Genomic DNA, 26,963 nt, shown 5'->3' with positions numbered 1-26,963 from the left:
GACAAATCAACTGAAAAGGTTTGATGATCCTAGGCCTCTTAATATACAGGCTAAAAGGATTGGACAATGAATAATGATAGAATTTTAAAAGTAGGTCACTGTGACCTACTTTTGATGAACTGGCACATTCCAGGGCACAAATTTTATCAACTTAGGTTTGGTGACCCTATCTGTCTTCAGATACATAACCATTTTGAGAAGGGTCAGTGTTTCCTAGGGATGTCCAAGGTCATTTGGGGGATCTACCCCAAACCCCCCTCTGGATCCCCCCTGTACCATTTTGGGAGGCTAGGACCAAGCAATTCTCTCTGTTCTTCCTTTTCAATTACAGATGCTAAACATTAAACTTGGTTGAAATTGGTTCAGTCATCTAAGTGAAGAAGCTTATGACATTCAAAAATTTATGCTCTTTACACATCACATGGTACATGACCACAGATGGGAACATATAGCAATAGGTCACCTGAGTGACTTAAAAATTTCATTTCGGCCAATACATAGAGTAAAAATCATAAGAAAAATTGTATTTTATGCTTTTATTTTTTAATTCCACACAATAAAATTTAATTAAAAGCTTTCTTTTATTTATGACATGAATACATGTATATTTTGCAACTGCATTAGTCAAGTCGCACCTTGTTTTTAATCTACATGTATATGTACATCTAACAAGTGACAAAATCAACATGCTACATCTAAAAAATTAATGAGAACAGTGTTCCGAGATTCATTATTTTCAATCCTTGATAGGACCTCCAGAAAAACACAGCTTCATCACATACGGGCTTTTCCCAGCTAGAAAAAGGAAAATATGTTTTAGTGGATACACTATATAAATATCTAATTATTACCTGTTTTAGCAGTAGAAACAAGTACTTTTCACTGACTAGAAATTATTAATACACTTTATGTCAAAGGTCATTTAACAAGGTCTCAAGATGATACATTCACATGCAAATTATCATCTAGTTATGATTATTCTTACGATTATTCCTTATAATCTCTTTGATTCAAAAATGAAAACTAGAACTGTTCAAAATAAACTAAATTTATATAAATGAAAAAAAGAACTGTAAAATGAAAAAAAACTTATCCAATCATGATGTAAATACAAGGTGAACATCTTTATATGGTGAATGAGGGTACAAATTTTTAGACAAATCTGATGTAGTCTCCTACAACATGTCTGGACAAAATCAAGTCTACAGAGAGACAGACAGATAGATGGGCAGACAAACAGACATGCTGATTCCAATATACCCCCAACTTCGTTTGTGGGGGGTATAAAAAGATCATTTATAATATTTCTGTCCAGAAGAACTGACCTGGATTAGGAATGGATGAATGATTGGCCAGGATGAGTGCCTCCAAGGCCTCTGATTTGGACTCGAACTGGAGCAGTCCAGACGAACTTCTCTCACCTAAGGACCATAGGGCTCAAAATTATGGCATGTTACTGATATGATCAAATAATTTAAGACAGTGTGTTTAACAAGAAATCAGACACATGTAATACATGTAATGCTTCTTCTTGTACATCAAAATATTAAAAATCATATTGCAAGAATTTTATGCACAATTTCAAGAGACAGTCTTGACTCAAAAAAAAAATCCTTGTCAAAAATAACTGCAAGCACAAGTAATTCGATAGCTACTTATTTATGGTGTGGATTATATATAAAAGAAATATAACATATGAATAAAAGAAAATGTGTTCTTTAAACACATAACATACATGTATGTCTATACAGCATCTTTAACTGAATTAAAAATACATAAATCTGATTTTAAAAGAATTCAACATACTTTTTGATGCAAACTGTTTTATCTTTGAAGGCTTTGTTGCCCCTGCTTTTTCAAAGACCTGAAATCAAAGATATTCCAGATGAGAGTCTATTCAAAAATTTGTTCATCACTCGGTAAAACCCAGGTGAGCATTTTGGCCTATGGCACTCTTATTATTGCATTTACTCAGATGTTTGTTTTTACCTCTGCAAGTTGTTCCTCTGAAATGTTTGGGGGTACGTTAAAGTAATGCAGAACTTTGGATGGTGGCATGATCCTTACAGTTGTTAAGGAAACAGACCACTCATGTATGACCTTTCTGGTATAATCTCATTTAATTAAAAGTCCTTCAAAGTAGAATGCAGCCAAAAGAAATACATGTAAGTAGCTTTAAAGTACAGCAAACATTTAAAAATGTCTTTCATAGAATATTAAATAAAGTTTATATTACAAACACAATTTTTGTAATGATTAACCATTTGCCACCAATGTAAAAATTCAATAGTTAAAAAAAATATCTTAGTTGCAATTGATTGAATTTAAATATCTGTTATGAAGAGGATATGATTTTTGCTGGCTGCCTCTGGATTTGCGAATCTGTTGTTCCTGCTTCCCATGAAGTCTTTAAATGATGGTGTGCCATCTGATAATTCATACGGATTCATGACATCTTGTAGAAAAGCTTGCTTGGAGTGTCTGTTTTTTTACAAAAACAAGGTTAAACCAAAATTTTATTTAACGGATCTTTAAGACATCCCATTTAAACTATGGTTTCAGTATTGAAAGCCAGTATACGCTCTCAATTATTTTATACATTTTTTTTTGGGGGGGGGGGGGGATTTTATTCAGAGAAAATTTAAAAATTAGAAGATACAGTATTTCTAATTATTCTCTTACCCAAGAGTGATCTTGTTTCCAAACAATGTGATGTAGTTCAAATTCTGCATACATCTTTCCACTGCCAGAGAGTCTCCTAGCTGTACCATTGCTGAACCCTCTTTGCTTTTCAGAAACTTCACCTACAAAAAATATTTAGCATCATTTATTTCACCTCATACCCAGCAGAAGAACTTGGTAATGCATCTGTGTATGTTAACACACATGTACTTGTTCAATACTAACTGCGAGTTACAATCAATCTCAGACATATTCAAATTACAGATAGTACATGCATTATAAATTAGACTTTTAAATAATGTTTAATATCCCAAAACATCTCTCTAGTCCAAGTTACACAGTTTAACGAACAGCAGAATATAGAAAATTCTCCAAATTTCTGATTAGTCTTAAAATGGTACAAAAATATGCAATAAGTGTTGATGACTCATATTGCATTGCCCCCTCACTAAGAAATACCTGCACATTGAAGTTCACATACCCTGACAATGTTTCCATACAGACAAAACAAATTGAAAAGCTTGTCACAATTAATCATGTCTGGATTCAATCCATACACCATGAGGACTGATCCCTGGAACATGGCACCTGGGGGAGGGGGTCCCTGATCATGGTAACCCTGTGAGGGCATGTTTGGATGACCATAACCTCCTCGATCCTGCAACAAAAGCAACAAGAAAAAAACATTAGTTTTTATTAATACCCAAATTTACATGTACTTCATATGAATGACACAAGAATTGCAAGTTACTTATTGAATACCAATCCCAAAAGTACCTGCATTAAAATGTGGAGAAAAAGAAAATGGCATCTTTTAAGAACAGTATTATTTAATGTTCCTTCAATTTGAGACTTCACAAAAAATAATACTGTGAGTTATTTACTACAGTAACAATACTATTTAAACTACTGTACTATTTAGAGTACAGGGTCTGATCACTATATCCAGGTAACATAAATTTCAAAATTTTAAAAGATGAATGAATTCTCTTTATAATCCTACATACAGCTTTGTCTGCCATATGTCAACAAATGTGTAACAAATATTTTCAAAGATATTATGCTTTTTTAATAATACCGGTACATCAAACTTAGCCCAACCTGAGCACTAAAACTCTTCTTCATGGAATCAGGAATTTCAAAAATTGCTCGAGGGATTAAAGCTCATTATGATCATGCAGAAAGTTTGCCTGCTTATTATAATTGAAGAATACAAGCTTGTAACATTTTAATGAATTACTACTAAATGATATAATGAATTACCACTAAATGACAAACATAACCCTAGTTTGGGGCCTAATCTCTGCATAAGGAACTTATTAATAATGATACAACCTTGCTAGATGACTCATTGCTCATCATAATGATAAATCAGGCAAAAACTTGTCTGTGTGACTTATAGAAATATGAATTAAAAATGTATAGAGCAGTTTTAATATTTAAATATTTAAATTTAAATATCTGTATTTAAATACTTGATCATTGCTCATTATAATCATTCAAAAAGTTTTACTTTGTGTGAGATAAATACTTTTAACTCTTGATATTTTCTAAAAGTATCTTTTAAGCATTCTACAAGTACTGTAAATTGTGAAAAGATAATCATTCAGGCTTTGATGAGAACTGCAATTATCCTTTTATAAAGCTTGATTTGTATCTAACCCCTGTGTTTGATTTTTACAAGACATTGATAATTACCAATAATATATATCAAAGTAGGTCAAAGATTATTTGTACGTCAACACTCAACAAATCATTACCCTTCGTTTTCGTGGTCTTGTATAGAGGAAATAACATGATCAAAATCAAGGCACTGGCATTTGTGGATAGAAAATATTTTTTTTAATTCAATTTACAAGGTCTGTCATAGATAAAGATTAGGGCCATGACTTGGGAGTTTCTGGAGAGTCTTCACTGCTATACAATACCAAAGTCCTATTTATTGCTCTTAGCAGTTAATATTTGATGATCTCTTAAAAGCATGTTTTACTGACAATTTTAAAATTATATTGGTAATCAAAGTATCATAGCTGTCAATACCTGTTTGTTTTTTCATAAGGTCTTAATTGTTTCAACTAATGATTATTAAATATCATTTCATGATTTGAAAAAATTGAAATGACCCTGAAATCAGACTTCAGACCTTAAAGCTTACCTTTGAAGCACTGACCCCAAAAAATGGTCAGTCTCTTCCTCTTAAAAAAGCATTGACGGACATGTCCCAATGATTGCTATAGGTCACCCTAATCTAGATAAAAGGCCCTACTTTAAGGCTTCCTCCATCTTAACATATCACACTCCTGTCACACTTTACTTACCTGCATTGGTGGACCTTGATTTCCAGCAAACCTGTCTCCTCTGTTGTCATAACCCTGCTGCCGAGGTGACATAGGTGAACCATAACCATCACCCCCTTCATAGCCACCACCATAATTAGGGCCATAGGCCCCACCCCCATAACCTCCTGAGGGGCCCCCTGCTGGATACCCCTGTCCTGGGCCTCCACCATACCCCTGATTGGGGCCTGGGGGACCACCTGATCGCCCATCTACAAACAAAAGCCAAAATCAACCAAGCAGAACAAAAATCCAGCAATTGGCATGCAGCTTCTACAGATATAATGAAGAAAATCCAGCAAAGAAAAATTGGTTTTCATATTTCTAAATGTTTGAAATTTAGCTCTGACTTGATAGTTTTGTTTGTTTGTTTGTTTTGTTTGTTTATTGTTTAACGTCCCTCTCGAGAATTTTTCACTCAGATGGAGACCCCATCACTTGCTGGTGGAAAGCTGCAAATTTTGACCTATACTCAGCACTTAGGGCCACTGAGCAGTGAGGGATCTTTTTTGTGCCAGCACCTACTGCGACACAGGACCTCGGTTTATACGGTCTCATCCGAAGGACCAGTCTCCACGTCCCACAGTGGGATTCGAACCCGCGACGTAAGGATCAACTCCTTACTCCGCGACTCTATAGCGAACGCTCTAACCACTGCGCCACGCAGGCGATGATAGTTTTTAGTAAATTAGACTAAAACTTTATGTGAAAATTAGAACTATATGATACAATAATTCAATTTCTTCATGTTCTGCTCTTCACTGGATTATCATCTATAGTACAAACTCTATAGAGCAAACTAAACTAAACTCTAAGGGATAAATAATGCACAGAAAACTTTTATTTCCATAGAACCAATTCTCATCTAATCAAAAATCAAGATTTTTGGTTTGACTACTTTTCCACATAATGATGTTCCAGAGAGAGTTGGATTAGACTGGAGAAAGAACTCTTTAGAACACTTAAGTGTCAAAATCACTGACAGAAGAACAGCATGGTTCAAGCCCCCCATTTCTAACATTGAACAAAAGTGGTAGCCATAGTCAAAAATTCAATTACAAAGATTTCTTCTACCTGATGAATGTTCCTCTGCAAAAGTGTGAAAATTTTATGACGATATTTTCCAGTCTAAGAGCACATCTGTCTACATGCTTTATTACTAAAGTGAGGGTTCTTGTTTCACTGAAATCCGTAATGGCCTGTCAAAATCTATACCATGAAGTTAAAGTATACATTTACTTTGTGACAACTTTGACAATTTTTTTTGAAACTACCAACATTTGCTTAAACTATGAATGCTCAATGTCAACATCAATATGATTTCAACTGCATCCAAAATCTCTCATCTCATCCAACTTATGGAGAAATAAGGCTTTTGTGCACACAAATTACAATAGGAAGAAAGATTGCTAGTCTAAAATATATTGATAAATCTATTTCAAAAAGCATTAACTTGTTGACATAAGAACTTTGATCAAATGAGTTTTTTCCTGAGCTTCTGTCAGTAACTATCAGCTGAGGGATAACTTGCCATATGGCATTGCTGTATCTAGGAGGGATAACTTACCACATGGCATTGAGGCACTGCTGTATCTAGGAGGGATAACTTACCACATGGCATTAAGGCACTGCTGTATCTAGGAGGGATAACTTACCATATGACACTGAGGCATTGCTGTATCTAGGAGGGATAACTTACCATATGGCACTGGGGCACTGCTGTATCTAGGAGGGATAACTTACCATATGACATTGAGGCATTGCTGTATCTAGGAGGGATAGCTTACTATATGACATTGGGGCACTGCTGTATCTAGGAGGGATAACTTACCATATGACATTGAGGCACTGCTGTATCTAGGAGGGATAACTTACCATATGGCATTGGGGCACTGCTGTATCTAGGAGGGATAACTTACCATATGGCACTGGGGCACTGCTGTATCTAGGAGGGATAACTTACCATATGGCATTGGGGCACTGGGGGCACTGCTGTATCTAGGAGGGATAACTTACCATATGGCATTGGGGCAATGCTGTATCCAGGAGGGATAACTTACCATATTGCATTGGGGCATTGCTGTATCTAGGAGCAGCCAGAAGTGGCCCATTACGTTGAGACCCCGAGTCTTTTTCTAAGAAATAATAAAAGGTTAACGTTCATGATCATTTTTAAGAGTTGCATTCAGAATTTTCAGCCTTGTCAGTATACTAATCTAACTTGTATCATATTCTTAAAACATATGAATATTGGCAGACTCACAGGATAATTTTACTGCTAATGACAAAGAAACTGATCAGCAACAATCGGATAAGCTCCTTGCACATTTAAGCTTTAAAAATATTTATTATTAACAATGCTCACCTGACTGAGAGAAAATTTCAATCAACGTGTGAATTAGTTTGTTACTGAAAAATATATCATTTTAACCTAAATCAGTTATCCCTTCACAAACCAAGCGATCAATGAACCCATATTTACTTGTATTCTGACAATTTTTTTACACAAACAATTAAGGAGGAAAAAAATAATTTATTAAATTTTGATAGAACTGATGCTTACAGCTATACTTAAACCTTTAGAACATTACATTCAATAAATAAGTCTTCTTGCTATTCTGAAGTCTGACACAGCAAGACCTCCTTTATCAGATTTTTTTTTTAGATTTGACATAGAAATGGTAGATAAATGTTAATAGCTAATTGACAACCCTTTTTTTAGTTCAGAAGGAATCTATCTTTACTCCCTGATCAACCGAGAAACACAGATTAAGTTGATCAACACTCATTATAGTTTTAACCTTAACTGCTTAAGTAGGTCATTTGTAAATAGGGATGTACAATATTCATGATCTGTCTTTGAATATGCCATGCAGCTGCTAATAAGAAATGCAGAGTGTAGAAAAACAAACATCAAATGATCAGAAAATTCCTTGACAATAAACCTAGTATCATGTGGATTTATAAGTATGGCAATGAATGTGTCACAGTTTCCTTGCACTTCCTGTCATAGTACAATGTGCTGTATACCCGAATATCTGCATGTATTGATGTATCAAACAATGATGTTAACTTTTCATTGTCATTTTTATGTTGTTAGTAAATAGTATAGGGTGTAATTCTTTCATTTTCATTCATCCATATGCATGTTCTTTCTCAAAAAACATATTAGCAAATCATTACCTGTAATATAAATGTGCATGTACAAAAAACCCTTTTTTTTAAAAAATTTCTTCTGAAACCTGTTTTATATGTACATGTTATCTGCTTCTCATAATCACAAATTTCAAAAGAGTAACATGTCGTTTTGCTATACTAGTATATATACCATGAAAAATGTGTACAATGCAAGTATAATGAAACTGTTTTCTATCATTCAAAACAATTGGAAAGCCAAATTAAACATTTGAATAACAAAACCTTTGTCCTAGCAGATTTACCACTACGCAAACCACTGGGTAGCTGGGTAGTTGTGATTTCCCCACCTTAAGTTGAGGAATAAGTTAGTAGAACACTCCATTGAGTGGCAGAGTACACAGTTGCACACAGTTCCTTTCCAAGAATCCAGGGGAATTGATGAAAACCTTCTAAAGATTGAATAAGTCATTAATACAATGCTGGGTAACTCTTATGTTGTGACTGCATGGTGTGGTCTTTCGATATGTTCTTTAAATACTAACATGAGTTTATCGACCCAAATTTACAAAGTTTTGGTAAATATGAAGTGTTTCTAAACTTTAAGGACTTAAAATTTAGCCTTGTAAACCAAAGACAAAGTGGCACAAAGTTTCAATGGGGGCTACCTTCAGGTTTCAATTCCAGCATTTTACCGAATGAACAAATTTTGTGCCTATGACAAAACACATAGATTGGCCTATGTCTTCATAATTATTTGCATTCAAAAGAAATATCCCTTATCAAATTAAATGCATTCTAATTTATAATTTAGCCCATCCCTTCCAATTCTAAACAAAATCATGTTAGTATTTTGGCTGATTTTTATTAAAATTGTGAATTGTTGGCATTTTGAGGTTTGATTGATAAATCCCATTGTATAATGTGTTGGATCTCCTGTGGGTTTCTGAATTGTGGATCTGTTTTGAATTGCTGTCATCTGTTTATATTTTCTGTTCACTGTTTTCCCCTGTGAATTCTTCAGTGTCTTTGTGTTGAACAGTGGATATCCATGAATAATAACATGTTAAATGGTAAGATCATAGAAAAATCATTTTTAAAATATACTCATCATGTTATTAAGATTGCAAAAATATGTAGTATACATGAACATCAGTCAAATAAATAAATTGCATGTCTGTCTGTATTGTTGCCTCTGTCAAAATTTATCATAGATACAAAAATCTACTAATCAAAATGTACAAACGTAATTATTGGTTTCAGTGGTATAAAACTCAAACAGGAATATTTACATGAGAAAATCAAACTTATTAGACATGTATTGATTTGAATAAAATTGTTGATTTGAATAAAAATTAAAGGTATACTGTTTGTAAGAAAAATGTTCTATTGAAGAGTAAAGAGGACTTGTAGAAAAATGAGTATTGTTCCTGAGATGTACGTCAAATCATTGGTATTTTCAAAATAAATGAAATCTTCACATCACGACACCCCCACTCCCACCCAAAAAGTGTTATCTGTATATATGATTCAATAAACAGAAATTTGTGAAAGATTTTACTCTATGTAAATTGCATGCTGGGGCAAATGAACATATTTTTCGGACGTGTTAAAATTTTGTTCCAATTTGATTTTCCTCTTGACTCTTTAAATAAGAAGTCAGCTTTACAACAAAATACATGTTAAAATACCCTAGTATGGATTTCCTGTTAAACTGTTCCTTTTGTAACTACATGTATATATAATGAACACAAGTGCAACGAAATATTTCTTGTAAATTAAAAGGTACAATAGGAATTCTGTTGAAACACAATTTGTACATGAACATTGTATATAACTTCATTCAATTTATAAGAAATAGTCATGGTAACTAAAAATTATCTTTATTTGAATTGACAAATATGCTATTAGAAATATAATGTGCATGTAAGATTGCAGTGATTGCTTACAAAAGAACATTAAAAATACACGTATGTACAATAATAATCATGAAAACAATTCTTTTGCAATTCCCACCTTGACATGTACATGTACTGTATGTATAAAAGATGTGGTAGATCTACCTGTACATTCCAATGGAAGTATAATTATTGGAACTCAATACATAGTGTGTTTGTTGAAACTTATTTAATCAGTACATGAAATTTACTGTTATATATATGTAATATGAAAATACATGTTCAAAAACAGTGTTTAAAAAAATTGCAATAGTCATTCGTAATTTATTTTAAGAGAAATTTCATTATATTGTGCATTTTCAGTTTTTAAAAATATCTTACCAGGCATGGGTTGTGTATAATCCCAGCTTTCGCTATCATTGCGAAAAACATTCAAACGAGTAGGCTAAAGCAAACGAATGTAAAAGTTCACAAAAAATATGCAATAAATCAAAGACTCATTTCATACAATTAATGCACATTATCATCATGAATTTTCATCAACAATTGCCTTTATCTTTGAATAGGATGATACATAATTTGATAACTATTATTATAGGAATTTTATCCTTCATACTTGTATAAAACATTCAAGACAATGAAGTCTAAAATGGTTTAATTAATGAATGAGGTTGACTATGTGACAGATTACCTTAGCAAAGTCAATCTTCAGCGTACAGCAGCCAGAATATATGTCTGCCCCATTCAGGTTCTGCTTCGCTCTTTTGGCTGTGTCCACAGTGTCAAATGTAGAAAGTGGTTAAGAAAAACCCCAAACTCATTTCATGCTGATATTAAAAAAAACAAAACAAAACAAAGTAAAAGAAACAAAATGATACATATATCCTCTAAAAACAGCTCTGTCTGTCAATGACATCAGTTTCTCTGTAAATTGTAGTTTTTCTTGCAGAAATATATGCAGCCCTAAGGAATTTTCATTTTATATAATGAAGGTTCAAACCTAGTTCCATGATCATGATTTACAGAAATTTGAATCTACACTACATGTTTGTGAATGAATATTATACATTTATTGACTTGGTTCGAGGGCAACATGCATTTTGTCAGACCCAAGAACCAAACTGTTTGCCTGAAGCTGTTAGGCCGAAGGCAAACAGTTCGGTTTGAGGGGTCGACAAAACGCATTTTGCCCTAGAACACAGTCAATAAATGTTTTGTTATACCTTTTATTTATTCATTTTATTATTTTTTTTTTTGTTTGGACGTACATGTTTGTCGAACACCAACGAATGCAAATGAGATTTAGCTGACCTCGCCCATTATGTGACGTAAGCGGTCCAACATCTCATTGACAGGTCCAATATCTTACTCCGCGGTCAAACATCGATTTTGTATGCCCGCTCAGTAAAACATTGGAAATGTTAGACTTTTATTAGTATTGATTTATACAGAAACTAATTTTTAAAGGTATAACAAAACAAATTATGGCCCTGCTGTTATTGAGATGCATTACATAGAAGTGTGGACAATACAATGACATGCATTATTTCTTGATATGAATATAGGTACGGGATTACATGAGTGTTTAATTGATGCTCAAACTGTACATTTGCCATTAGATTCAGGCAATTTTCATTAGTAGTTGAAACTTATCTTGACCATTCTGCTAAACCATTTCAAGATTATAAAATCAACTGACAACAACAAAAATTTGAAAAAAATTTTTTTTTAAGAAAATCAAGAAAATGTTGGACAACCTTCAAACTTACAGTGACCAAACTCATAGGAAATGTTTCTATTTGACAAAAATTATTCTATACATTAAAAATAAGATTTGAGGGTAATACATTTTAAACAATAATGCCTGTTGAAAAAGAATAAAAGGATATTCCACCATTGCCTGCACACCATTTTTCTTAAAGATAACGATCCTTTGCACCTGTCCATAGGGACTGCAAATGGAGTGCATCACGTCCTGTAAATGCAGATATCAAAAACAAGAAGAGTGTAAGATTTTCTTGAAGTAAATGATTAAAAAAAATAAAATTTCAATCCTCTAAAGAAAAAAATCTAAAATTTCCCCCTCCTCTTTCTTTATACCTAAATGAAAATCAAAGGCATCCTCCATGTTTCTGAAAATAGCTTTTAATTCCCACAAGACATAAAACTTTGTTTGACGTGATGTATCAAATCATCTGAGAGCAATTTCTAAACAACTGCATTTAATCCTTATAAAGATATCAGATTTCTTTTCCGGGTTAATTGTCATTATCGTAACTTTGTTACAAACCACTGAGATGGGATACTGTGGGTTCAGAACTGTGAACAACAGAATGTGGTTTCCTGCTCTGTGATCATCTCCTCCTCTGAAACATTTAATTCACATTAAAATTTTCTTCTAAAAACTCATCTTTTTGTGCAGTGAAGTAATGATTATCTATAGTCAAATTTAGTACATGTAAAAATTAATATAACTTAAAAGACATTTACTACAATATCCAGTGTCATAGCATAAATATTCAGTGTCGTAACATAAAAATAACTAGAGGAACTGTGAACACTGAGCTCACAAAATGATACCCCCGCCTCCCATATGATTATAATGGCAAAGTCCATGTTTTGCTATATGGGAGACCCAAAATAAGTGTCAGATCAAAATGTAAAATAGGAGGTCACATTATGGCACTATGTAATAAAGATTCTGTAAAAGTATTAAATTTTATTCAGCGGTATAAGAGGAGTTGCAGATAAGAGATGGGTACCGCTCAATATCATAGAAAGAATGGCAGTGTTTATGTTTTGCTATTAGAAACCTGAAATATAAGTCAGATCAAAAAGTAAAATAGGAGGTCACAATAGCACTATGTAACAAAGATTCTGTGAAAGTCTCATTAAATTTTCTTCAGTGGTATAAGAGGAGTTGTGGATAAGAGATGGGTACCCCAAAGCTTAACAGATGGAGGGATGTACAGACACCCCCATCACTACACCACTCCCCTCCCCCACTTTTCAAGCAGGGTATATAAATATCCACTGGCATTACATAAAATATCCACTGCCATATAACACAGTGCTGGGAGTCTTTTCCATTCTAACTATCCAAACAACCATCTTGTATTTACTCTGTGATTTTTAGCACAGACACTGACCTTGAGACCAATCAATATTACAGGACAATGGGCAAAGGATGACTGCACTTAAGGATATGCGAAATCTGCGACAAAATAAACTTTCAAAACAAGCATTTTTCTTTTCATTGCAAGAATGGCCAACATCCAATCTACAACTTTATGTAATTACGTTTATAATAAAAGTGTGTATTTACGAAGTTCGAATCTGTTTTCAAAGGCAGGGGTCATCACAATTTCTTGAATCTCCGTACGATAATGAGGACGCCCACTTTTTTACTGACTTTATACGTAGTCAGCGCATGTTTGTCTATTGTTCTCCGTTTCACAATAGTTGTATATTTGCATAGATAATAATGTGTCAAAAGGAGATTAATAGACAAACATGCGCTCATGGTTAAAAAGAGAAAAAACTGCTTCTTCTTACATTCGCTCTCTGTGTTGTAAACAAGGATTGCGACATGTTGAATATTATAATTCACCACGTGATGTCCTACCTCAGGTAACTCTGTGAATACTAAATTCCGTCACGTGACTTGTAAGGTAGCATGTTTTGTGCTAACTAGGACATTGTGTTCGAATACGTTAAGTCATCTGGCATGGATATACAATCTGCTTTAATTACATTGACGTGCTCATACTGTTAGCTTCGTTTTGAAACCTTTGTCAGAAGTGTATTTGTGCCATACAGAATGGAGAGGGAGATTGGAAAGAGTGACCACATTCTTTTTTTCAAACATGTCATTGTTATTTATCAAGTCTAATTTTAGACCCATATTAATTTTACAATGTTAGCTCCACCTCTTATGCATATCTAATGTTCATTCAAGGGCAGGTAAGTGTAAATTCACTATATTTTGAAAGCACTAAGGACAAAAAACATTGAATCATTTTATTGTATCACAGTCTAAAATCATTTTAAGATTTAAATTTGGTTCCAAATTGACAGGATTCTTTCATAAACATACAAAAATGAAATAAAGTTTAGATATAAAAGCAACAGAAGCAACCGAAAAAGACCCAAAAACAGGCGTTAAGTGCAGTCATCCTTTAATTTCTTCAATGAATATTTCTGACTTTTAATTGCTCAAACAAGTTGTCCACTTTTCTGTAATATATCTGAAGCCAGAGTACATGTGACCAACAAAGAACAAAGGAAGCAGAGAATGACGTGTCTAGGGCTGGGACGATACAACTTTTTCTATATCGATACGTATCACGATATTTGAGCCACGATACGATACGTATCACGATATGTTGAATTTGTTTATTTGTTATAAATTTGTTTTTTTATTGAAATGAACAAAACATTTCTTCACAAATAAGAATGATTTATTCAAAGAAGTTGCATATCTTTTGTAAAACAAAATTATTTTACATAATTGGTGTTAATTATTATGTATTTCATATTAATATTTATATTAAGCATATTTATTTTACATATTAAACCCAAAAGAAAGAAAAACATAAGTCATAATTTTTTGCGATATTTTGATATTTCTTCGTATGTATTTATATGTGTATCATCCTCACACAGAATTGATATTATAGATATCTTCTTGTCCCAGCCCTAGACGTGTCACAACTAATGCTGCTACTATTGAAACAGAAAAGCCACCTGAGCATGGTTTCATCATTTACTCAATTTGTCCTCCAAATTTTTTTTTTATTTCAAAAACTGCTTTTATGAAATGTATTGAATTCACTGTTATTTAATATGGATCAAGTGTTAATGAAAGATGTATTTATGGAAGATGTATTGCCTGCTATGATCTTGAATGTCACCTTGAACTCCAGCAGGTGTTGCATTTTACTGTAACGATCATTTTCTATAATTTTGCATAAATATGAAAAAAATGATGAAAACAGAGGAAGTTCTGGCCATAGTAAAGGTGTCTACCCCCACACAGATTAACAGATACAATAGAAGATAATCCCCAGGTGTCCTCACACAGATAAGATTAAAAAAGTTTCCTTCTTTCTTCTAAAGGTATTCATTATCAACTTTTTATCTAGAGACAGGTTTTTCACTCACACTGGTCTTTGAATTTTCTGGCTTGTTGAGTAGTTGACGTATGCTGGTTGTGCAGCCACATAAATCTGATTTTCCTAGTGACAGAAAAAATATAGCAACCTTAACAAGAAGCCCATGGGCCACAATGCTCACCTGAGTCAATATGGCACTGCCATATGTTCTCATATATATTCATATGTAAAGCTTTGATTGCCTGTTTTAGCCAACCCTACCCCCAGGTGCCATGTTTTGAACTCATTAAATCTAAACTATCTGAGGATGATGCTTCCATATTCATAGGACTAATCATGGCTTTGCAGTTCTCAGAATTTTAAAGATGTCTGCCACCCTACCCGAAAGGGGGGGGGGGGGTCATGATTTGAACCAACTTGAATCTAAACTACCTGAAGATGCTTCCATATGAATACAAGTATCACTAATCATGACTTTGTTGTTCTTGAGAAGAAGATTTTTAAAGATTTTTCCTCTATATTCCTATGTAAAACTTTGATCCCCCATTGTGTCCCCACCCTACCCCCAGGGGTCTAGTTTGAACAAATTTGAATCTACACTATGTAATAAAGATTTCACAAAAGTTTCAACTTTTTTGGCCTTATGGTTCTTGAGAAGAAGATTTTTAAAAGATGACACCAAATTTTCACCAATTCTTAATTATCTCCCCTTGAAAGAGGGTGTGGCCCTTCATTTGAAAAAAATTTGAATCCCCTTCACCCAAAGATGCTTTGTGGCAAGTTTGTTCAAAATTGACCTAGTGGTTCTTCAGAAGAAGTTTACAGATGGACAGACAGACAGACTACAGACAAAATGTGATCAGAAAAGCTAACTTGAGCTTTCAGCCCAGGTGAGGTAAAAATGCATGTGGTTTGGCCTTTAAAAAGCTCAAGGATTACATCAAGGTCTCCCTAAATTTCAAGATTTTTTTTAGAGTACTTTCATCTAAGAAATAGATATTGATTTTAGATTGTTAATAATTTAAAAATACTTACTTCTCCATAATTGACACAACTGGTAGCTCCAGAAATATCCTATGAAAAACAAAGCAACATTTTAATACAAAACTGCATGTTTTCTCCTTAATGTATATGCATATATATATGTCCATAAAACCCCTATGACATGTATAAAAATTGTTTTTTATTTGTCCCCTACCAGTAAAACTATAGTGGACTATAAGTTTCCTTCTTGCCTGGCTGTCTTTCTAGCTGTCTGCGACTGTCAGTGTCCCACTTGGTTTTTCACACTTTTTTAGCTGGGCTCATTGCTCTTAGAACAATAGCCAGCTTTTGTCACAGTGTGAATGGGATATATTATAAGCTCTTTCATTAAACCCTTGATAGCCACAGGAACTATTCCCCTCATCAAAGTGCAGGGTAATAGTTCCCGTCTTTGGTTTGATAAAAAAAATCATTCACTGCCATTGGATATAAGTTTATCATATGAATGAGCTAACATGGAAACACTAACTATTCCTACAACCAGTGAAGAAGCATGTCAGTTGTCATCCAAATGTACATGATATTAAGCAGACTTCGAATTTACATGAACCCTAATGAAACATTTTGTTTTTATTGCCCTCCCACACTCTCACTCAGCTTCTATCTTGTATAAAACTAACATATGGGCCACACTTTCTGACACAATGACAACCAAATAAAGACAAAAAGAATTTCTGCATTTTACTGGTTTAATTATTTATTTAATTATTATTGACAATGGTGAAAAACATAAATACTCATTTACAAAAAGACTTAAAAACATAGAGGTATACTCAAAACAACTAAAACTTAAACCCAGACAAACAACATATATAATGTATGGTGTCACAGTTTTTTAAGCCTGGTTTGATAGGAATCCCTGCAAAACTGCATGCGCAGATAATTAACTATTGTGTCCTGATAAAGGGTACTCCTTTGTTCCATTTTTCTTCCTCATTATTGAGCACGAGTTTTAACATACCCCGATATATAGCTTTTTCATGTAATGTAGTTTTTAGCAAGTTTATACCTCTCATACAAACGATGAGAGTTTATCACACAAAAACATGTTATGTGTCCATCTGAGGCAATAAATCAGATGGTGGCATGTGGATGAAAGGAAGAAGAAGAAAATGTGACTCGGGTGAGCATTATGACCAATGAATCTCGAAGAAGAAAACATGACTCGTGTGAGCATTATGACCAATGAATCTCCTGGTCAAATAGATCTTTTTTTGAGAACAGTAAGCAGAAAGGTAGATTCACATAACAAGAACCCCTCATACACATTCTGCTAGATTTTAATGAACTTATTCCTAACAGAATTGTGATGCCAAACATGAAATTTACAATTTAACCTAAATTGTTTGACCAATGCTCAGTCATTCCAATAATTCATACTGACCATCAATCGAAAATTATTACTCAATATTGGAAAATCACTTAATAAAAATTTTAAAACCTAGAATCCCCCCCCCCCTTTTGGAAAATTGGACCAACAAAAATAGCTTTACTCTTATGTTCACCAATGACAGTCAAAAATATTTTGTGGGAATCAAATTCTGTACTACTTAGAGATCTAAAAAAAAATTCAAAGCATGTCAAGGTTCTATTAAAGTGCTAAGTGAATTTCTACCTGACAAACTTGAAAATAATGAGACCAGTAAATATTACTGTTTTTATAATTGTACTATATATCAATACATTCACCCGGTTTTTAATTATCCCATCATCTTGTTATCTGTAGCATTTTTATTTGTTAGATAGAGTGGTATATGTCATTTATGGCTTGGGTCAATCTACTAAGTGTTAATTAATTACACAAGAGACACAGTGGGAAACTAGTATAACTAACAGCCCCTACAAAATTGTACACTGCTGAAAATTACCTAATACAATTCTACAAAGTACTTGTATCAGGTGTTCTTTTGCACTATGCTACACATGCGCAGAATGGGGGGGGGGGGGGGGGGGGGGGGGGGGAGATTACGGAATTTGCAGAGTTATTAAATGTATATACTAAACCAATTAAAAGTGACCTTGGACCCCCCCCCCCTTTTTTTTTTTTAAATAAAAAGATTTAATATCACAAAGTCTAAATCTTGTTTGCAGATCTATAAAGATAGTATCAAATTGGAGTAAAGGTAATTTGAGTTCAAAATGTCACTGGTGTTTTATTTTAAACAGGATATGTCTGAGAAACACTGATGCCCCGTATATGACAGTTAATGGCCGATTTTAAAGTTTCTCAAATGCAAGTAAAACTCCAAGGTCAATGCTAAGATGTCAAAATTGTTGGTACCAAAAGAAAGGTCTTGTCACTATGAATAAACATGCGAAATATAAAAGCCCTTGCCTCAATCATTCAGAAATTATGGTCAAAGTTAGAGTTTTCCAAAGTAGGTCATACTTCAAGGTCAAGGTCAAAAGGCCACATTTTATACCCTTCCACATTTTATACCCAAAGGAAGGTTTTGTCAAAAGGAATGTACCTGTGAAGTATGAAAGCCTTAGCAACAACAATTCAAAAGTAAGGCCAAGATTAAAAATTTCAAAATTACATCAGAGTCCAAGTTGAAGGTCAAAAGGTCAAAAATGTTGTTATACAAGGGAAGGTCTTGTCACAAAGAATACACATTGAAATACAAAAGCCCTAGTTCCAACCATTCAAAAGTTAAGGTCAACGTTAAAAATTTTGTATTTGGCTGAGGAAAAGAAAAATCTGAAAGTGCATAAGGCCAGAAGAAAAGAATATGTTTAATAATTTACTGTTAATACATACTAGTAAGAAATAGGGTTGGTAAATAGGATGTTTTAATTTCACATTAAGGCACCACTTTGAAACACAATTTTTTTTAAATGGTTGTTTGAAGCACTTTTTTCCTAGCCATAAAATATCTTCTTCTTTCAATCTAGCCTACCCGACACTTATAAAACTGGCTACTAAAAAGTGACATTACTACTATCATTCCAATAACTGAGTCTGAGTGTCACTTTGCTTGATCAAGCCTGCAAAAGTTTCAAATGTTGATTACCATATTTCTCATCGATTGGATGTTTGATTTCAATGAAATTGATACTACTTTGCATATGAAGCAGAAAACCCTGCCATACCATTCAAAGTTTTGACCAATCGCATTGAATGATGAACGAGTAATGCAGTAAACAACAATTACATGTGATCATTCATTTATTGCAATAGCAATCCCCCAAATACACACTGCTTAATCTTAAATCTTATATATGAGGAAGGAACCTTCTAAAGGTTTAGATTTATTAAAATAATTTAAATTTCAAAATACATCATTTGAAGCACTAGCATTTCTTAAACCGGACTCTAAAGTAAAAATGTTTAAATTAAAGTTTTAACTTTAATTTGCAAACTTGTGCCTATTTAATTGTAGCAGTCAGGGTTCTCCATGAGCTGTTTTACTGTGTCGGCCCGGGCACAGTAAAATTTTCTCCGACACAGTAATGATTCAAATTATATGCGTGACACAGTAAAAAATTTTGCGACACAGTAAGATCTGTGATTGAATCAGAAAATCAGAAAACAAATTCTCTCTAACTGAAACTATAATCAAACTAATCTACCGTCTTTCAATTTTTAAGGCAGAGCACTTAATTATCTCTTAATTTGTCTTGCTTCACCTTGCATAATCAATTATCTCCTAGACCCTCGCTGGACTTTACGCATGAAGGAACAAAGACAAATAAATTGTTTTCACACTTCCATGTAACCGTATAACTGCTAGACCTGTATGCATGTTCAAACATTATTTAAAAATTTAAAACAATTATTATAAATATATGTCTTTATACTTCAGAACCACGTCTCTAGAATTATGTTGGCACTGTGAGTCAAACATCGTTATAGTACCGTAATCATTTCATTGATGTAAACAGTCTGGAAAATGTATTGTTGAAGAATTTAAAGGCACCCCAGAAAAGTATTTTACTATTCTAAAGTTTCTTCTTTTTTTTTTAATTTGTAATTCGATCAACTGACAAAAATCACGGCAAATTTACTTTTAAAGTGGGTAAGTAGATTGATTTTATCAACCAGAATTTCCTGTGCTCTTCAGAGCATGTGTAAAATATGAAGTTATAATAAATATATACATCGTATATACAAAAATATCAAGGTTTAATATACACAAACAACTTGTAGAGAGTTATATATTATTATATTATTTAAGGTTTTTTGTTATATCGTACTTATTTTTTTTAAGTTGGGGGTGGGGGTGGGGGGATTACAGTTGGTTTGTCTTATAGTACATCGTATGTACATTATTATATGGAAAAAATTGTTTTAAATATCCATTCTATTAATTTATTTTTCATTAATATACATGTACGATCCTTCCATTTGTATAACGAATTGGTGATTCAAAAATGTTTGTGTGATTGTAATTATAATGAATAGTGGTTCAGTCGCGAATTTGATCGCGAAAATACCGCGAATATTAGTGGTTCACGTAAAGTCTGCAACACAGTAAAATTTCAAATGATGGAGAACCATGAGCAGTGTAACCCTTGCTAATTTTACCTCCACACGGTTAATTCATAACTGAATATATTTATATGATTTTATGAAGCAAAACAAGCTCTGACCATGTTGACTGACCATGTGTTGCTGCTTACCAGTATAACTCGAAAATAATCATTCAATGAGATTGGTCAGTATTATCAGTGGTTCTGTGTTTCATATGCAAAATAGTATTTATTTCACTGAAATCAAATAGCAAATTGATGAGAGAAATGGTAATTCACTACGCTCTATTAAGCAAACTGACACGCTGTTATTGAAACGATAGTACCTTTAAAACATGTAAACAAAAACTTGTAAACAAACTTTTTTTTTCTTAGGCCTAATAGCATTAAACACGTATAATTCATTAATTATTTCCTGTGTATGAGTTTTACATCAATACATGTATCCTTATTATGAATATAAATTTTCAAAAATCAAATAACATTACTTAATCAATTAAATTCATATACTTGTTAATCAAAATCTCTTGGATCTTTATTTTCTGAAATTAGCGTATGATGTTCTTAAATATTATAATTCCAAGTAAACAACAATAATAGTGACGTCTTTACTCTATCTTTATATAGACTCTGAGGAGGTTTGTTCGACATGTGATTCCAATATTATAATATTGTAAGACACTTAATATAACAATATATTCCTGCTCATCTATGAGGTCAAGAGCAGTAAACTTCTATATTAGAAAACAAGAGGACCATGGGCCACACCTCTCACCTGAGCACTTTGGCTAGGAAATTGAAAAGTTTAAATATATAAGTGGTACCAAACTACCACCCAGGGGGAGAAAAACACATGATTTGAACAAACTTGAATCTACACTAACTGATGATGCTTCCATATTTCTTTGTCTTATCACGGCTTTAGAAGATTTTTAAAAGATTTTTCCTTCTATTATGGCTCCACCTTACCCCCTGGGGACATGATTTGAACAAACTTGAATCTACACACCTGAGAATGCTTCTGTATTAATATAACTAATCAAGACTTTGCTGTTCTTGAGAGAAAAGTGTTTTTCCTATATATTTCTATGTAAATTTTTGGTTCTCTGTTGTGTCCCCACCCTGCCCTGGGGGCAGATTTTAAAGATTTTTCCTATAAATTCTTATGTAAAAATTTGATTGGCCGTCACTGTGACCCCACCCTTTAATCTACACTACCTGAAGGATACTACCATATAAATATGATAAATCATGGCTTTTTTGGTCTTGAAAAGAAGATTTTTAAAGATTTTTCCTATATGTTCTCATGTGTAACCTTTATCCCAAGTTCTGGCCCCACCCTATCCCTGGGGGTTATGATTTGAACAAACTTGCATCTACACTACCTGAGGATGCTTCTGTATTAATATGATTAATTATGGATTTGATATTCTTGAGAAGAAGATTTTAAAGTTATATCCTGTATATTCCTATGTAAAACTTTGATTCCCTATTGTGGTCCCATCCTATCCTTGGGCAGGACATGAGTTGAACAATTTAAAATCTACACTACCTCAGGAAGCTTCTACATAAGTTTCACCTTTTCTGGCCCAGTGATTCTTGAGATCTTGAGAAGAAGTTTTTTTAATGACTCCATCCTATTTTTGTCTTCTTTTTTTTTAATTATCTCTCCTTGGAAAGGGACTGGCCCTTCATTTTAAGAATTTAGAATCCCCATTACCCAAGAATGCTTTGTACCAACTTTGATTAAAATTGGCCCACTGTGAAAAGTTTACAGACAGCTAGATAGCTGCATGAACAGAGCTAGACGGACAGCTGGACAGACGCTGGATAACGGTTGATCAGAAAAGCTCATTTGAGCTTTCAGCTCAGGTGAGCAAAAAAAAAGAAGGAAAGCTTACACATGGATGAAAAAGATAGCAATAGCTATAGAAAAATTAGGGAACAAACAGCATTGGGGGACAAGCAACATTGCCAACAATAAATGCTAATTGTGTTTTAAAATTACAAACTTGTCCAAAAAAATAATATAGTCTATCGTTATAACAATTTCCTGTCGGTGTGTTAATTTTAAACTCCAGTAAATATCAGCATAAATCACATAACATGCGTCACACTATTGAGTGCACTGTAGTCATAGGTATATTAATTGTCACATTTATTGGAGGATAGTCCAGATTGTCTATTAAACTGCAATCATAGGTCCAATTTCTGAGTAAAACATTGCCTCTTCTTTTGTTTTTCTACATTTGTGAATGTTTATTATGTTAAAATAATCAAAATAAATTTACAAACTTACTTCAAATTCAATCAAGGCTTGATGTTTCCTTGGCATCAAAACTATATAGCTGCAAAAGAACAAATAAAATTTTTAAATAACTTTTTATTTCACATTCTGAACTAGGATTTACATTTATGATTAGCAGACATTCTTGTTATAACTTGCTGATACAATGGAATGAAAACATGAAAGAAATGATTCATAATTAAATCCTTGCAATTCAGATAACAAATTAAAAATCTATAACAGCTGCTAACAAATATGCATTATTTAAGCCAGATATTTCACCAAAAAATCATTATTTCACCTACATCATTTTGACAATTTCCTGAATTATCCTTCAAAAGTAAACAAATTACTTTTTCTCTGACTCAAAAATCAGTATGCTTTTCTTAAATTTGAAATGAAATTTGAAGGTATAGCTATTAAAAAGCATTTTTTAAGTCATCCTATAGTCAAAATTCTATATTAAGAATCAAATTAACATCCCACACTACCTCACTGTTCCAAACTGCTGCACAGCTTCTTTGAGATCCTGTTCCAATATGTTCTCAGCCAGCCCCCTGACATGTACCACTTGTGATGGGGAGGGATTCAATGGATTCTCGTCCTAAAAGATATTTGAATAATGAACTAATAAAATAACAAGAAATTTTATAAAAATACAATAAACATCATAAAAAGACACATAAGCCCTGCTACTCTTCAGATTTTTAACCCCCCACCCCCACCCCCATCACTATATTCCCATGAAAATTTTTGACCCAATACTACGGCCCTACCCTTGCCACAGGGAGTCATGACTTACTAAACTTTAATCAAGAAAATATTAGGGTGCTGAATATCAATCATTGACTAAATGTAGGATTGATGTTCAGTAGAAGATTTTAAAAGATTTTCTACAATATCACATTTTATTAGGGATGTCAAAATATTTATTTTCCTTAGTCGATTATTTGATTGCATTACTCGAAGGATAGTCGAATATTCAGAACATTTTCTGAAAAGAAAAATTATTTCAAACTTCACTGGTACAAGACGTATTTATAACTCAAAATACCTTTTACTTAAATATATTTAAAAAGTACCATCAAAATTAATGCAACGTAACATGTGGATACTGGATAGCATAATTATATGAAATGAATTTAGAAACATAATTCTCCAAATTGTATGATTTCCCCGTCAATGGAAATCAGTAATTAGTCTTTACATGCAGTCAGTTTTTATTTTAGTAAGCATTAAAAAATTGCCAGCCGACAATTTTGTAAAGCTTATTATGAAATAAATTGGGGAGGGGGGTTAATCTCACACTATTTACATGTCAGGTGCCTGCTAAATTTTTAAAGTTAGATAATGTTTATTCAATTATTGATTGCTCTGGCTATCAAAATATCCCTAAACAGTTTAAGATGTAAGCGAATTGTTTCAATAATTACTGACGTGTCGAAACCTGTCACAGCTATGGTTTGTTCCTTGCATTTCAGCAATCTTAAAATAACAAAAGGTAATTGGTACATGGTATAAGATCAAGTCCAATTAATATTTTTACTAACAAAACCCAGCATATTTGTGGGTAATTTATTACAAAAACAACACAGGTCGTTACTGACAAATAACTCTCGCAGTAGTTACTGTACTTTCTATACATACATGAAAAATCAAACGTTTTTTATTGAGAAAAAATATCTTATCAACTGTCTCTGAGGAAAGACAGTTTCTCAATTTTGTGATGAGAATTCCATCTTGTTATTACTCTTTTATTGCATTTATTTTATTATAATAATATTCGAATGTCGTTTCATTATTCGATCGTCGGTCCAATCGACTGATAGTCGAATAGTCAACTACATATACATGTATTCGTTGACATCCCTACATTTTATGTAAAATTTGATTCCCCAATTTTTATTCAAACATAACCCTTGGGTCTATAATATGGGTATGTTTGCATTTATATGATAAAATGTGGCCCTGCTTCTCTTGAAAAGATTTTTTAAAAAGTATCTGCACCCCCCCAGTCCAGCTAGGGGCCATGATTTGAACAAATAAGTATCCCCCTTAATAAAGCGTGGGGATCTTCATTTGAATCCTGGTTTTAATATTTGCACTTAGTTCCGGGCACATTAATGAAAAGTTAGAAAAAGTGTTTAAAAATCATGTTTTAGGAATTATTTGCAAGATGTGAGGGTTTTTACAATAAGTAATCAATGTTCTGAGACATCCAGTGCATAAAGATCGGTAGGTGCAGAGTCATTTTCAAAGAACAAGCCATGTAAACAAGCCAGTTGAGCAGACACCATTACAGAGCCTGCATATATCTTTACTTTTTTTTACATATCAATAAGGTACATACATATTTATAAACCAAGACCCAAGTACCTGTGCTGTATTCTATACACAGGTCCAGTACAATCAGTACATTTAGCTACATAGCTAAAATTACCTACCGTAGCTTTATTTACCTACCTCAGGTAGCTTTATTTAGCTATTTCAAGGCAACTTTTCACATTTTATTTAAAAGTTTTCTTTTTATTTTAAAAGACAAAAAATCGCAAGTAAATGTCTGCTAATATTTATTTTAGGTATTGTTTAAAAAGCAATCTAAAGCAGAGATAGTTTTAATTAACATTGCTGTATTTGAACACTTTTAAGGAAAAGATGTATTTCCATTGTTTGAGTAACTGTACACCACCTTGTGTGCGATGAGGCGTGGATAAGTATGATTACTTCACATTGTGCTCATGTTAACCAAAACTGGTTTTCTTTGTTATTTCACTCAACAAGCAACTGTTAGATCACAAATTAATTGTTGCATATAGCCCCAAAACTTTTAGATATTTGATTGCAATTGCGCAGAAAAAGACATCTCCAAAAGTGATTTTTTCATGAATTGTTTTCAGATGAGTTTAAAGTTGAAAATTATCACTGCATCAAAGTGCAATTTTCTACACTTTCTGGGAAAAATGCTAATTTAAAAAATAAGTTTGATTTAGTAGCTAAATAAAGCTACTTCAGGTATGTAAATAAAGCTATGTACGTAACTCAAGCTAAGTAGCTAAATCTAGTGATTGTACCAAACCAGGGACCTATATACTAATGTTAGTATATAGGTCCCTGACCACAGGGGCTTGCTCCCGGCGTGTAATAATTATTTATTTTTAAAAAAAATCATATACGTTAATACTAAAACTACACAAAGAAGGACGCCATTTTGGACCCCTTCCTCGCTTCAACCTCTGTTTTCGTTATATTTTCCCGTATTTTACTGACTCACCGCCTCGGATCTGTCAAGTAATGATTCTTCTAGGACATAATGCTTAAATTTTCCCCTTGGAGCCTCTATAATACACATTTCAGACTAATAATAATCCAAACTCGCTCTTTAGGACAGTTGATAGGGACAGAAAACGAAAGTAACCTCGGCGTTTTACATTCGAATACGGAATTAGAACGCGTTTTTTCCAAATTTATAATTAGCAGCTGTGTTAACTAGTAGAAAAACCCCGAGATTTTCGAATGTGTTTTCGTTTTCTGTCCCTATCAACTGTCCTAAGGAGCGAGTTTGGATTATTATTAGTCTGAAATGTGTATTGTAGAGGCTCCAAGGGGAAAATTTAAGCATTATGTCCTAGAAGAATCATTACTTGACAGATCCGAGGCGGTGAGTCAGTAAAATACGGGAAAATATAACGAAAACAGAGGTTGAAGCAAGGAAGGGGTCCAAAATGGCGTCCTTCTTTGTGTAGTTTTAGTATTAACGTATATGATTTTTTTTTAAATAAATAATTATTACACGCCGGGAGCAAGCCCCTGTGCCCTGACCAAACCTTATACAATTTTACTACCTTCATGATTTTACATTATGATTTATTGCAAAAGAAGAATAAAAAATCACCAAATTTCATTTACATTAAAGAACGAAGCATCTTATATCACAAAGATATTTAAGCTTTAGATATAATGTCGTCTTACATTATCTCGTCTCTGACGTTTGGAA

The 26,963-nt window shown here is 33.2% G+C and overlaps 1 protein-coding gene across 1 annotated transcript; it reads right to left on the bottom strand.

The window, feature by feature from the left end:
* Positions 1-521: 521 nt before the first annotated feature.
* LOC133192094 (heterogeneous nuclear ribonucleoprotein L-like) lies at positions 522-26,963 on the bottom strand. The gene is made up of 18 exons (XM_061327947.1): positions 26,939-26,963; positions 23,461-23,573; positions 22,982-23,030; positions 16,201-16,239; positions 15,215-15,288; positions 12,342-12,417; positions 11,941-12,026; positions 10,743-10,839; positions 10,433-10,496; positions 7,079-7,153; positions 5,001-5,230; positions 3,164-3,340; positions 2,683-2,804; positions 2,351-2,481; positions 1,990-2,063; positions 1,807-1,864; positions 1,326-1,421; positions 522-795 (listed from the first exon to the last, which is right to left on the bottom strand). Exons 3-18 carry the CDS (start codon positions 23,015-23,017, stop codon positions 737-739), a joined length of 1,494 nt encoding a protein of 497 aa, XP_061183931.1. The 5' UTR covers positions 23,018-23,030; positions 23,461-23,573; positions 26,939-26,963; the 3' UTR covers positions 522-736.

The sequence above is a fragment of the Saccostrea echinata genome, unplaced genomic scaffold, assembly GCF_033153115.1.
Source record: "Saccostrea echinata isolate AGI-Se365-2 ecotype Australia unplaced genomic scaffold, CSIRO_AGI_Sech_v1 ptg000025l, whole genome shotgun sequence".
In the NCBI taxonomy this organism is placed as follows: Eukaryota; Metazoa; Mollusca; class Bivalvia; order Ostreida; family Ostreidae; genus Saccostrea; species Saccostrea echinata.
The sequence above is the reverse complement of the archived record's forward strand: the minus strand, read 5'-3'. Positions and strand labels throughout refer to the sequence as shown.